General features: G+C 35.2%; 1 protein-coding gene and 1 long non-coding RNA gene across 3 annotated transcripts; one reads left to right on the forward strand and one right to left on the reverse strand.

The window, feature by feature from the left end:
• The first annotated feature begins 1,855 nt into the window (after positions 1–1,855).
• On the forward strand, positions 1,856–2,453 carry LOC143532924 (uncharacterized). The gene is made up of 3 exons (XR_013135268.1): positions 1,856–1,870; positions 1,964–2,088; positions 2,154–2,453. It is a non-coding gene; the product is annotated as an uncharacterized LOC143532924 (long non-coding RNA).
• Positions 2,454–2,695: 242 nt separating this feature from the next.
• On the reverse strand, positions 2,696–13,155 carry LOC143532974 (1-phosphatidylinositol-3-phosphate 5-kinase FAB1B-like). Of its 2 annotated transcripts, XM_077027872.1 has the most exons (13): positions 12,972–13,155; positions 12,481–12,576; positions 11,139–11,883; positions 10,321–11,049; positions 9,701–9,854; positions 9,253–9,597; positions 8,485–9,177; positions 7,430–7,761; positions 6,728–6,851; positions 6,512–6,658; positions 4,639–5,958; positions 3,609–3,875; positions 2,696–3,523 (listed from the first exon to the last, which is right to left on the reverse strand). In XM_077027872.1, exons 3-13 carry the CDS (start codon positions 11,720–11,722, stop codon positions 3,200–3,202), a joined length of 5,019 nt encoding a protein of 1,672 aa, XP_076883987.1. In that variant the 5' UTR covers positions 11,723–11,883; positions 12,481–12,576; positions 12,972–13,155; the 3' UTR covers positions 2,696–3,199. The 2 variants fall into 2 exon arrangements, with proteins under 2 accessions (XP_076883987.1, XP_076883986.1); XM_077027871.1 differs by lacking the exon at positions 12,481–12,576.
• Between the last annotated feature and the right edge of the window lie 1,159 nt (positions 13,156–14,314).

Genomic DNA, 14,314 nt, shown 5'->3' on the forward strand with positions numbered 1-14,314 from the left:
CGATCGTTGTTTGTGCTCCGTAGTTATACCTGGACTTTACATGTAAAAGAATTTGTATGAAAAATTCTGTAGTTTTGGTATACAAATCTACAATGATTGATATGATAAAACAAGAAACATAAGGTCATAAATTCATAAAATGATGAAATAAGTAATATATCCTGTTATGTATGAATGATAAGAATAGATAATATTGTTTTTATTCGTTTCATTTATAAATATTATACAATGATAAAGAGTCTAATCAATTAAAAGAAGCAAGTAGATATTATTAAATGGGGTTAATTCGGGCCACTCGATGGAACCTATGACATAGAAACCAAGATAAAAAAATAAAATAAAATGTTAAATCAACAGTATGAAGATAAGCCACCTATACCCCACCCATATATTCCATATAAATCATTAATAGTACTGTTTATGTCCCAATAAGACTAAGGGGTGTGTGGGCTCTAGTGGGGGCTCCAGCAGAGCCAAGAACCAATAATATTATGACGTGTGGCAGAGAGAGAAACTGATAAGGGGGTGTTGGAGCCCCTGGCCCCTGGTGTGGGTAGCGCCCCTCTAGCGCCCATATTAAAGCCCCACATCCTTTCTCTCTTCTCCCGCTACCATGCTCACGGGTGGTGTTTGCGCCTCGGTAGCGACCCTCTAGCGCCCATTTGGTGTGGTATTAGCGCCTGGGGGCGCGAGCGGAGGGGCTCTAGCGCCCCCTTTGAAGCCCCACACCCCTCAGTCTAATTTAAAAACCTACTTTCATAATATATTAATATGCACCGTGAAAACTCATAAATCTATTGATTTTTAATATTATTAATATATGGTTTAGATCAAATGCAAATGAAATTAACGTGTTAATTATAATCAAGTAGAGTAATTAAATATACAAGTATAGTAATTATGTAATTACATCATGTAATTATATAATTACTCTACTTGTATATATATAATTACTTCACTAGATTCTCACAATTAACACGCTAATCTCATTTGTACGTTAACTTTCTCCTATTAGTATATATAATTGGACATAAGTTTATGATAGATGGATCAAATACAAATCAATTTTAAGGAGTGAAGTGTGTTAAGCAAAAGAAAGAAAAAAATTCATGACATTTTTTTAATTATGATAAATAGCATAATTACACTGTTTTACAAAAACAAAATAGAGTAATAAAACTACACCACAATGTTACACCTATTGAGTTTATTACGCTACGGTTATATAATCAGCGTACTTTAATTAAACTACTTGTAAAAATGTTGCGTAATTTTATTACGCTACTTGTAAATACTATATCATAATAAAATTACCAAATTGCCATCACCGTCGCGTTTTTTCTTCCTTCGCAACTTAAAATCGATTTGTACAATAGACGCCATCTAAGTTTATGCATTCTTCAGACAGTATTGGTTATTAAATGAAGTGATCAAAGATACATACAATGTATGAAGTCAACATAATATTAGTTCTCATGATCATGAAACATAATATTAGTTCTCAGATCCATGATCATGATTCATGAATAATTAACATCAACAAAACATATAATATAATACAATGTATGAAGTAAACTTAGTAGTAATATTTATTTATTTTTAGAAACAATAATACAAGTCAATTAAAATACTTTCTCTGCAATATATAGTACTACAACAACAACAACAACAACAACACATGCTCTCCTTTTGTCTCCTCAACACTCTCTTTCCATCCAATAATTTGCATAATCATCAAATGGCTGCAAACATGATCACTTCATCCTTGTTCATTCATCCAAATCATAATCCCATCAAGAAAACATCCAAATCTGTATCAATGCTTGCAAATAAAGACTCATCAAATACAACTTCAATCAAGATCCAAAAGGTAACCTTTCTTTTTTAATCCTTTTGTTTATTGTTTTACTTTGATCTAGCTTAATTTAATAACTCATATCATATGATCATACAAACATAAAAGGTTTTTGAAGACAAAACTAGAGGCATAGTGTGTTATTTGGATGAGAATGGAGAGATAACATGTGAAGGATTCGATGAAGGGCCTCGCCTTCATCAAGGTTCTTCGATATTTTCGTGTTATCCGAGGTAAATTGTCTTTAAAAAATGTTACTTTTTATTGAAAAAAAAATGATTTGTATTGAAATTTACAGAGGAAAACAAGATATTGTTAAGCTTCTTAAAAGGAGTTTGCTTCAAGTTACAGATGGTGGTAAATTCAACTAACCTATGGTTACCAAGCACACTAGTTCTAACTCATCTATACATGGCTGGCTATATGTAGAGATGGAGGGAGAATCCATCTTAGCCGTTGAATAATTGATCTCAGATGAGTAAACAACTAAACATCCATGTAAATTATTTATATTCTTATGCAGATCTAAAGGAATTATATGTATACTTGTGTGTGTGAATAATGAAATAAAATGAAATCAGGATGTTTGGTATTGTGTATTGAACAGAGTTTTCGTTTTGAAATTGTGATCAAAATCAGTTGTTTTATTCAACTTAACCACTAGTAACCAAATTTTCACTACGAGTAATGAGTCAAGACACTCGTGAACTACTTAACAAACCCAGTCATGAATTGTAGTTCATAAATATAAACGAGCTCACGTCCAAACTTTATACACCGATCTTGATTAGACTCGCAAATATTACGATTATTTTGTCATTGGCATGCATAAAAGGTTATGTTGGTATATATAAAAGCTCATACTCGCAAACCGTCTCGAAAAAGCTATAAATATAAACATCAAAACGAGTCGAGCTTAAACATATTCAACGTCACATCAATTACTTTATGTGTTTCATTCTAGACTTATAATAACATAAAACCAAACCACTATTAAACCACTATCATAGGTTCATAACAAGCAGATAACATTACAATAGCCCCACTAAAGAAGTATTGAGCACTAAATGCATATTTAACGGCCCATGTGGGACAATTATATTTCTTTCAATAGAAAAACTTAACTACAATCATGACCCATAGGAATACAAACAAAAAAGTACAATTTTTTAATAAATAAATAAATCTATATTTGCAAGGTAATTAATAATTAAATATTAAATAATGAAATAATATAACACCCCCATAATTAACTCCATTACTCAAAAATGAACCCAAACAAATTTACAATAGGGCAAAACAGATATATAAAAAATATACAAACTGCAAAAGCCAATCAATAAATTAATCAGGTGCAGAAATCCCAACTTGGGTAACTTCTTCACATAAATCGGTTTGGGACTTGCTAACCATTGGGGGTGACCATTGATCCGGAACCATTAAAAAGTAAGTCGTCATCGCTTTCCTGAATCTTTTCTTGTACTGTTTTGGAGAAATTACCGTGGGAGGCGCGTTCTTGGGCCCGCCTAATATACCCGAAGCCTTCACCCATGTTTCCAAATGTTTGTCCCATGTGTACTGTCTCATGAAATCGATGATCCCGAGTACAAGTTCGTGTTTATTTTCATCAACCCCGACCAGTAAAGAATAATCCATTACATCAACCGACTGCACCCGTAAACGATTGAATTCAACAACTTATAGCTTATAAATAAGATTTTATTACTTTCTTATAAAGGAAATAATAACTTACTGCGAGAAAAGCAGTATCATTCCAGACAGCTCGTTCCAACAACCGTTTCGCCTTATTACCGACAAAAATAGGAGAAGTTGGCATGGCTTCGATTAAATTTTGATCTAATAAAACCTTGTTTGTTCCACTAGAATCAGCATTGTATCGTGATCTTGAAGATCCTTTAAGATCATAAAGCCGAGAAAGATTCCTTCCAAACAAAAGATTCTCCATAATCAGAACGTCCATTTTCGTTTCTTTCCCGCCTTTCATATGCTTAGTCACAACCTTCAAAACAAACAAGGATATAATTATAAAAAAATACATAATTATATCGGTATATGCATAAAAAATAAATTAATGTTTGCAATAGTATTAGCCTGTCAGGCCTAGGAATAAAAGTTAGAATCATAAAGCTGTGAGTTACAACGTAACGTTGCGGTAAGGTACAGCTTCGATATCGGCAGTAAAACAAAAATCGAAACCGGCTCGAATCGACCAAAATCCATAAAAATGTATAGCGATACCGATACCGATGTTTGGGCGGTATCGGCTCGGTTCAGTAAAAAATTATCTATATTACAAAATTAAAAAGTTGGTTTACAATGGTTTAATTACACAAAAGTTGTCACGCGTAGCCCAGTATAATCAGTCGTGATATGCCCAAAAGAAAATCAGCATGGGCTTTGCATCGATCGAAAACTATAAAAAATGAATACCGACACCAGTACCAGTGTTGTTTGGTCAGTATCGGTTTGGTTCGTCACAGTACTGGTATAGTGCCAGCACTTGGTATAGCTTACAATACAAAAGGATGCTTTATTTCGAATATAACTTCGTTTTCAATAAAACTTATATCAAAATGTTGAGAGACAAAAAATTAAACAACAGCGTATATAGTTTCTTTTTAAGTAAACAAACCCCCAAGTTATTGGAGAAAAACAAAGGTGTTATAAAGTTAAATGGGTTTAAACTTTAAAGGCGCATGTTATTTATAGTATAAGCGGTGAAATTTTAATCCATTTTTTAAGAAAGATAAATGAAAAGGTACCTGATAAATTCCCAAAATCTTTGCCAGACATGTAGGACTCCCGGTACCAATGGATTCAGATAGATACTTAAAATAAGCGGGAGCAAATTTAAGAAACGACTCAAGCTCGGTTTTTGTGACCTGTTTAATAATGAACCGATCGTCTAACGTTTTCGCAAAGAAAACGTTGCTTTTACCACCTTGTGCTCCCCATTTCTTGCACCGGCTAAGAGACCGAATATAATCGATTTCAGAAGGACAGGATATCCTCCTTAAAGCTTCAAATCTCTTTGCATAATAAACCGTCACCGTGTATTTCACTTTACCAAATGGACTATCATCCGTAAACTCAACTCGCGAATGCAACGATTTCGTTTGCGAGGAAGTATCCAGGAGTAACGAGGCACGGGATCCTGACATTGATAAAATACTATCATCCCCAAGGCTTCTAAATGAATCAACCGACATCCCGTCAAAATTACTAAACGACTGAAACGTTGATGAATCAGCAGGATCAAACTCGTCGGCCACTTGGGAGATGTAATTATGTGAGAGTAACGTATAGGATATGATACTTGTGGGCTCGTCATCATACACAGGAATTACCGTGTCATTGATGCCGGGTGCTAGAAGCAACCGGGCCCCACTTTGGAGTTCTGATTCACGAAATGACGAGATGTAGACAGGATTGTAACCGTTGAGTGTGTCGAGTTTTTCAGAAGTTGTTGTGGAGTTTTTGTAGGAGCGGTAAAAGTTTAGAAACGGTACACCTAACCAGCTAGTTGAATCTTCATTCATTTCAGAACCTTTGGTGGATAGCGCGGGGGATAAAACCGATGATGTTTTGGATTCTTCTATACGGTCTGTTTTTTCCAGCTTATCTGGAACATGAAGATCTAAATCAGAAAATCCAGAATGCGGATGGTTACCGGTCCATGCGGCTTCTAGAGTGTCTGATAAACTTGTTAGAACCGGAAACTGGCCTTCAGATATGGCCCTACGGACACATACGTTTGATATTAACGGGTCGGACCACTCGTTTCCTTCAACTGGACTTGAAACAACGCTTGTTTCATTTTCACCAACATCGGAGGCTTTACACGAATCAATAGCTGATTTTGAGTCGGCAACTGGTTCATTCGGTTTATAACTGTGTTCTGATCCCAGATTGTTTCGGTCGTGTTGCGGGCTGTTGGTTTCGACATTAGAAGCATACACTAAACGGTTGTCCCACATGTAAGATTGGAAAACGAGCTGTCTTCGCAAGCGGTTGACCTCGAGGATATCAATTATGGGCTGCCCTTTTTTCACCTCGTGATTCAAAATCTTTTGCAATGACTCCTGCAATCATATCAGAATATAAGGATTATAAGTCACTAGGTCTAAGCGAACCAAACATTCAATAAACCGATCGGCGAGAAGTTCGTGTATTTAATGAAGGAGCAAACATGAACAAATTTTTTGTTCATTAAGTTAAACAAACGAACGAGAACACATGTCTGGTTCATTCGTTTATGTTTGTGAGCGTCTGTTTATGTTTGTTCATTTATGCTCGTTTATATTCGTTCATTTTTGTTCTTTAGTTTAAGCTCGTTAATTTACGTTCGTTTATATATTAATTTAAAATATTTAAGCCCGCTACAAATTAGTTTAGTTTTGTAAAACTAAAATATCTATCACCTCTTATTGATGTTTACATTTACTTTTAATTGGTGTTAGTTCATCGATGTTCGTCCGTTTACTTTCATGAACCGTTTGTTTATACTACTAACAAACGGACATAAACAAACACAGACATGCTCATTTTCTTAACGAACATGAAAACTCCATTAACTATCGTTTGTTCAGTTAAAAGTTAAACAAATGATATGGCAAATGAAAAGACGGGATTCACCTCGAACTCTGTTTTTTCATTTTGTAACATAACTTCCAAATCTGTTATTTGACGTCTTGATAGTGGCCCTTTCGCGTCTCTCTTTTCTGCCATCTGACTTAAAGCTGCAAGAATTTCTGAAAATAATAGCTTTGAGCGGTGAACAACCTGTTAATAGCATAATATTAGAATGATGTAATATTTCATCCAATGAAATAAATAATATAATAACCAAACCTCATCTACTTCATGCTGAATCCACTCCTGATTCTCATATTTGAAATCAAGTTTATGAGGTGGAAGGTAGACAGAATGGACATCAATAGATGCATAACGAAAGCAGGCTACCATTTTCCCAAAACTGCACATGCAATCATAACTTTTACAATACAGAAAAAATAGATTAACAATATTGTTTAGTATAACTGTAGAAAGAATTACTCGAATGGTCCTTGTGGTATGTTCAAATTTCGGTTTTGGTCCTCCAGTATGAGAAGTACACTACTGGTCCCAAACTATGCACGAGTGTAACACGGTTGATCCCTAGAGTGGATGGGTGTAATAATTTTTATATTAAATATGTGAAATGACCATAATATCTTTACATAATTAAAAGAGGTGAGATCCATCAGATTTTAGATTTGTGGGCATGATTCTTTATTTATTATACATAGATATTATTTTTTTTCTAATTTAGAAATTGGGTGGAATCCATCAGATTTAGAATTTTTGTTTTCTTAAGTTTAAGGGATAATTTGGTCATTTTTCTAAAAACTTGACAGAAAAGCTAGCGCCCATACACAGTAGGGATAAACCATGTTATATTCATGCATAGTTTGGGATGTACTTTCCCCATACTTTATACTTAAGAACGAAAACTGAAATTTGAACATACCACAGGGATCATTCATGTAATTTTTTCTATAACTGTATACATACCCATAGAAGCGAAGACAATGCCGGTGAAGAGAATGACCACAGCTAGCAACCCGACTGGCGGCAGCATGGTTTGAGAAACTAAGTTCTAGAAACTTCCCAAACGACAAACCCCAGGCGGCATCCGACATCACTATTCTTCGAGTTGTAGGCGGGAAACCGCTAGTGCGTGGGCATCTCAAACACCTATGCCACATCCAAATCTTACCCTCCTTTTCTCCTGGTAGCAGAATTTCCGGTAACTTCTTAACAGATATGGTTAGGGTTCCTTGTCTATGTGTGTAGCATTGCACATGTGCTTCTGATGGCATCTCACATGATCTACATCTGTAACCCTGTCCATCAAAAATAACTTCAGTTATCTAAAACAAACAGGTAGGCCTGTAACTAACCAAACAAACACGAACGAGACTAGTTCATGCTCGTTCTTTAACTTTAACCGAACAAATGAACGAACAACACTTGAATGAACGGATTTTCTTGTCCGTGTTCATTCGTTTAGAAAATAAATAAGTTTGTGGTCATATGTTAATGTTCTAAAAAAACAGTTCATGAACACAAAATAACATAAGCGAACACAAATGAACATAAACAAATGAACAAGTATAAGTAAACGTGAGTATCCAAATAATAGTCTAGAATCATCATTACAACCAACAAAGGGTTTTAAAATATGAAAATCAAATTGATATCTAAACACAAGGGATTTTAAAATATGAACATCAAATTCATTTTAAATTAATACTTATAATGGGTGAATTTGAATGAATATTCAAACGAATGAACATAAACAAACATAAATGAACGTACAGAACCGAACGTTCACGGACATAAAAGAACGAATGAGACATGTGTCATGTTCGTTTATTTGATTAAATGAAAATAAGCTTGTGTTCATGGTCATTCGTTTATTAAAGGAACAAACATAACAGAACTTCCCGCCAAACAATTCGCAAACGGTTCACTGAATTGTTGACTCGTTTATGGGCCTACACACACACACAGTGTGTGTGTGTGTGTGTGTGTGAGAGAGAGAGAGAGAGTGTGTGTTGGCTTACTTGATCAAACAAATCATCACGGAGAAAGCGGCCTAGTGGTTTATCAAAGTTGCCATAATATTTTATACGAAACAGGTGGGACCGCTCACAAACAGTACCCTTCCACACGCAACGTGATGACAAGGACACTAAAATGCTTTGGTGATCAGAAGGTGAAGGAGGAAATTCCTCTTTGCCATTTTTACCCTCTGGCTGGAGAAACGATCCATCTGGCATGGTACGGTCCACACCAGTGGTACAACTGAGCTCAAACCCATTTGTAACTGTGGTGTTTAACTCTGTTCTAGAAGAATTCTGGTCACCGCCACCTGTACCTTCTAAAACATTCAGTTTTAAAGAAGCAACAGACGTCAGGTATGGGCTGGGCTCTGCACCATTTGGGCCGAGTTTGGGCTTGTTGCTGATGATGGAGAACATTTCTGACATGGAGACACTGTGTGTCTCGGTGCCCTGAGGCTTTTCGTTTACGGAGGAAGTAAAACCAGGAATTGTTGAAATTGACCGATCGATGTTTGATGGTTTGTCAGGTAGTGCAACGGTCAGGGTAGTTTTTAAGGGCAGTTCAGGCAGTGAGGCGCCTTCGTCAGCAAGAAAAGAAGTTTCTAAAGCCAAATGATAAGCAGCAAAAACTCCATACTGAACAACATGTTTTACTTTCTTTAACTCGTCACCACTCGCACCTCTCAGTAGTATCTGAAAACGCCAATAAGTATATTTATAATCAAACGATTAAACAATTTGAAAGTTCTAATAAATGGGACCACTTACGGTGCAACCGAATGGTTTTGGACAGCCTTCAAAGTACATGAGTGTTTTGACCAGCTTCTTGCCACCCTGTCCTGCAGTTCCATGTTCTTCTTGAAACCTTTGTACATGAAACATGTCACAATATCCCAATTTTTGAGAAGAGAGATGATCGATTGAAGGAACTATCTGGGCCCCAGTACACCGGGCTATTCGTTCCAAAAGTGGCCTTTTGATATTCAAAACAAGAGATATGTTCTTTGCAAGAAGATATTCTTGTGCATATCTTGAAACAGATTTCTCCACTAAAAGAACATCAGGATGTTGTGCAACTATCTTTGCTACAGCCATCTTTAAATGATCCATTTCCTTGAAAAGTAAATTACCATATATATAAAGACAAGTTCCATGTTTAATTATGCTAAAACTTAAAAGCAAAAACACCTAGTTTAGAATTTAAAATTTTTCTAACCTGCTGCAACAGAGTATCAAAACTTGACAGGTGGTTAGAAACACGTTGATACTCGAGAGCCCCTCCAAGAATTAAGAAACGAGCCTTCTCTATTTTTGATGTCATCCGTCTATGAGCCACATTTTTCTTACAAACAACTCCTTTCACCACAATGCTGGAAAAAGAACAATAATCTATATCAAAAAGACAGAAAGGCGCAAAAATATAACTCAATACCAATTAGCAACAAGTAACAACTTCATTTTACTCTGTTATTACCTTTCAATTGCTGAAGTGGCATGTGAGATGCCGCATAAGCAAAAAATGCTTATGTGGAGAATGATATTAGCAAATATATTTAATTTACAAATTTGTAAAAAGAATCGTGTATTAAACACTAACTAAGAAGTTCCACATCAGACGTCATGTTGCATTATACTTATAAAACGACAAATTTATCAGTCAACAAGTCATTGGTTTCTATAATGAGTAATTTGTAAAAAGAATCCTTCATCAAAACCGTGTATTAAACACTAACTACTAAATTCCACATCAGACGTCATGTTGCATTATACTTATAAAACGACAAATTTATCAGTCAACAAGCTTTCTATAATGGGTAATTCTGGTAAATTTCTGACCTGTCGGAACGACGCCCAGAAGCTAAACATTTTATCTTGACATATCCACCAGGGTCCATCCCGCCACCTTTGCATGTGTCTGGCTTTAGCAAAGATGCAGCTTCCCACGACAAAGATGTAATTATTTCTAACCAACTATCTTTATCATCTTCTTCCTCATTAGCAACAAGGTTATCAACCTGCAACAATTGAGACACTAAAGCCCTAAAATGCCCATCAACAACAGTCTTCATGGCTTTTTTGTGCTCCTCATTTGATCTATCTCTACTTTTGCACTCTCCGCTTCCAAAATTGCTTGAAGAACGCAAGTATCCCCATTCACCAACAGCATCCTCACCATCCTCACCGTCATCATCATCAAACAAAAGAGTTTCTCTTTCATCTTCTTCATCTTCAGGTTCAGGTGGCAACCATAAGACCCCGTTGTTCTCAAAATCCACAGGCTCGGGTACATCTTGTGCAACATTATCAACATACATTGATGATGAACCTTCACATTCGTCACTAACATCATTTGCATCCTCTTTTTTCTCAAGCTGTTGCACTGCTTCAAAGCTAGCTTGTAAGGAACAGCTGCTTGCGCTTGTTGCATCAGCAAATTTATGAGGCTCATAGTCGTTATCAGTATCATCCAAATGTAATTCATCATAATATCCATCATCAATCTGCAACATATGCCTTCCACCAGAAGCTAACTGATAAGCCAATTCTTCATCAAAAGCATCACCCCTGGTGTCAATAGAGTACATGAAGATTAACTGATTATAAGTTATATGACCCCCAAAAAAAAAGTAATAACTGATAAGAAGGAAAAAAACCTGTTCATGAAACATCCAAGCTGGCTTGGAGATTGAACAGCTACATCAAATAGCAACTCATTACTCCTTGTTGCTAGGTCATTTTGTTCATCTATAGCCGATTCCATTGCAACAGATTGATTATAAGAACAGATTGAATGTGGCACAGAAGCAAAGGTAATGCTGCTAGCAGTACAGCTAGATTTAGAGCTGGCAAGGCTGGCGACCGATGGTGAGGTGCTGAGCTCCAGGTTAGGATCCTGGATTCCATGATCAGCAGAGGCAACTAATCCACCCTGCAGCCATTGCTTGAAGCAGTAATTACAAGCCCTGATCTTTTCAGTCTCTTCATCGATGATATCATCATTACTAGGTCTAGCAGGAATCCAATTTTGAGTACACTTGGCACAAAAAACTCGACCACAGAGTCTGCAATGATGTCTTCGGTTAAATAAAGTAAATTGCAAATCACAATCGTAGCATACCCTGCAACTCTGATCGGGCATCCAAAAGTCCCTCGACACATTAGCTGGCTCTGTCCGCCGAGGGATCCATGCTTTCAGGTTACCAATTAGATTACCTAACGATTTATCCGGCGAATCCATAGTGAAACAAATTTCTTATCCCACTCATTACAAACTCTCATTTCATCACATCCACATAACACCACTCAATCAGGCTTCCACTTACAAAAGTCAATCAATTCAATTCAAATTGTGTGTATGAAACCCTTCCGAGACCACAGATTTCCAGAAATAGAAAAAACCTATGCGGCACAATCATTTAGGTTAAGAAATCAACAAATAGGTAACATATTATAGAACAAGCATATAAAAAAATAATATAAGAGGAACAAATCACACGTTACAAATTTGTTCACATCCGCGTAACTCAGTATCACTTAAAGAACTCAAATCAATTCAACTTGGGTATATGAAACCCTAACTCTATTTCAGAATCAAACAATCCGAGACCACAGATTTCCAGAAACTGAAATAAACCTATACAGCGCGATCATTTAGGTTAAGTGCTGTATGAACAACCATATAAATAATAATAAAACAAATCACACATTACAAATTCTCATTAGTTCACATCCACATAACACTCAGTCAAGCTATCACTTACAGAACTCAAATCAATTCAACTTGCGTATATGAAACCCTAACTCTGTTGCAAAATAACGCAATCCGAGACCACAGGTTTCCAGCGAAGAAACATATGTAGCGCAATCAATTAGATTAAGATTTGTATGAACAAACACATAAAATAATAATAACAATAATACTAATAAAGCAAATCACACATTGCAAATTCTCATTACTTCACATCCAGTTCCACATAACACTCAATATTCACTTACAGTACTCAAATCAATTCAACTTATGCATATGAAACCCTAACTTCATTGCAGAATCAAACAATCCGATTCCACAGATTTCCAGAAATTGAAATAAACCTATGCGGCGCAATCAAGTAGTTTAAAAATTGTTTGAACAAGCATATAAAATAATAATAATAATAATAATAATAATAATAATAATAAAACAAATCATACATTACAAATTCTCATTTGTTCACACTACATAACAACACTTCATATCACTTACAGACCTCAATCAATTCAATTTAACTTGTGTATATGAAACCCTAACTCTATTGCAGAATCAATCAATCCGATCCAATAAACCAATAAATGGCTAAGAATTCAACAAATAATATAATATCAATAAAAAATAAACAAATCACATGCATCGACAACGGACCTACAATGAATCAGCTAATTAAATTGTATTAAATTAAATTAAAACTATCCTATGATTATGAAAGAGAAAGCGTGGTGACAGCGTGTACCGTTAACGATTTGCAGCAATTGAATTAACTTCCGGCAATCTTCAACCGTAAATAATGCGTAGATGGTGACATTATTATTATTATTGTTATTGTTATCTCCGCCGTAACGGAAACCGTGTTATACCGGTGATATTATGATTATCAAGTTCCATTTCCGGCAACGGACGTCATGGTGACGATGGATAATAATTATTATTTATAGTATTTTTTTTAAATTATGGTACGATTTTTTTAATTTATAAACTTGGAATTAAATCAAAATACAAGTTGTAAATTATTTAGTGGAGTATTATATATGGACGGTGGAAAATACCACAATCTTGTAGGTGTACACGTAATGAGATGTTAGAATGTGTTTTTTAATTTTATGCAAACAGCCAAAATCTTTAAAATAATTAGCATCACTAATCACTAAAATACAATATAATCAAGCAAAATACATTGATGCCTTGTTTCCTTTTTGTTCTAACTTTTTAGGCATGTATAATACAAATTATTTACTTATCGATCACGCTTTTCATTCTTAAAATGGACGTTTAATAATTCTATTGACTATCAAATTACAATTTTGTTATTAATCAATAAAAACAACATGGTATTATTAGACGTGTCAATCCGAAATTAAAACACCAAATGCTTAGAATTCATGACAATGTGTTTATACCAAAAGATAATTCAATAAATGGAACAGAATCTAATATCCAGATTGGTATGAAGTCATCAAGTGTTTTACGTCATACACGTTACCCGGAATAACAAATTCAAAGTTTCCAAAAACTTTGTGAATCCAGCTGACAGATGCAACGTGTTAGGATCTTTAGAAAATTCTCTAAGTTGAATGTGTTGTGAAACGTCACTCAGCTAACTGATTCATTGCATGTCAAGCCAAGTGTGTTATGATTTTAAGAAACATCCCAGGTGCATGTGTTGTGAAACGTCATCCAACTAACTGATTCATTGCACGGCATGTTGAATGACGTCATCAACTTAATGAACTTGGTAGAATCGCTTATGTCAAACCGATTCCGTTCAAAGTCAAATCCTTTTGTATTTTAAATATTTTTAATGACGTTTCAACTGGTAAATCCCTTGGTACTTTAACAAATCAATCGATATTCGTTTAGCAAATGTGCCACGTCAGAATCATTGAAATTGGACTGACTGAAGAAACACAACAGTGGAACGGTGGGTTGTTTGTTATTTTATTATTGTTATTATTATTTTTCATTTTTAGTAAACATCTAGATAAATTGAAGTTTTAATAAGTTTGCTGATAAACAGGTGTTCGTCTATTTTATAAACAAAATAATCACTTTAAAGTATACTTGTAAGTTTTAAAAAGT

This window comes from Bidens hawaiensis, unplaced genomic scaffold (assembly GCF_021521415.1).
Source record: "Bidens hawaiensis isolate Kalapana, Puna unplaced genomic scaffold, B.hawaiensis_p1.1 tig00009570_1, whole genome shotgun sequence".
NCBI lineage: Eukaryota > Viridiplantae > Streptophyta > Magnoliopsida > Asterales > Asteraceae > Bidens > Bidens hawaiensis.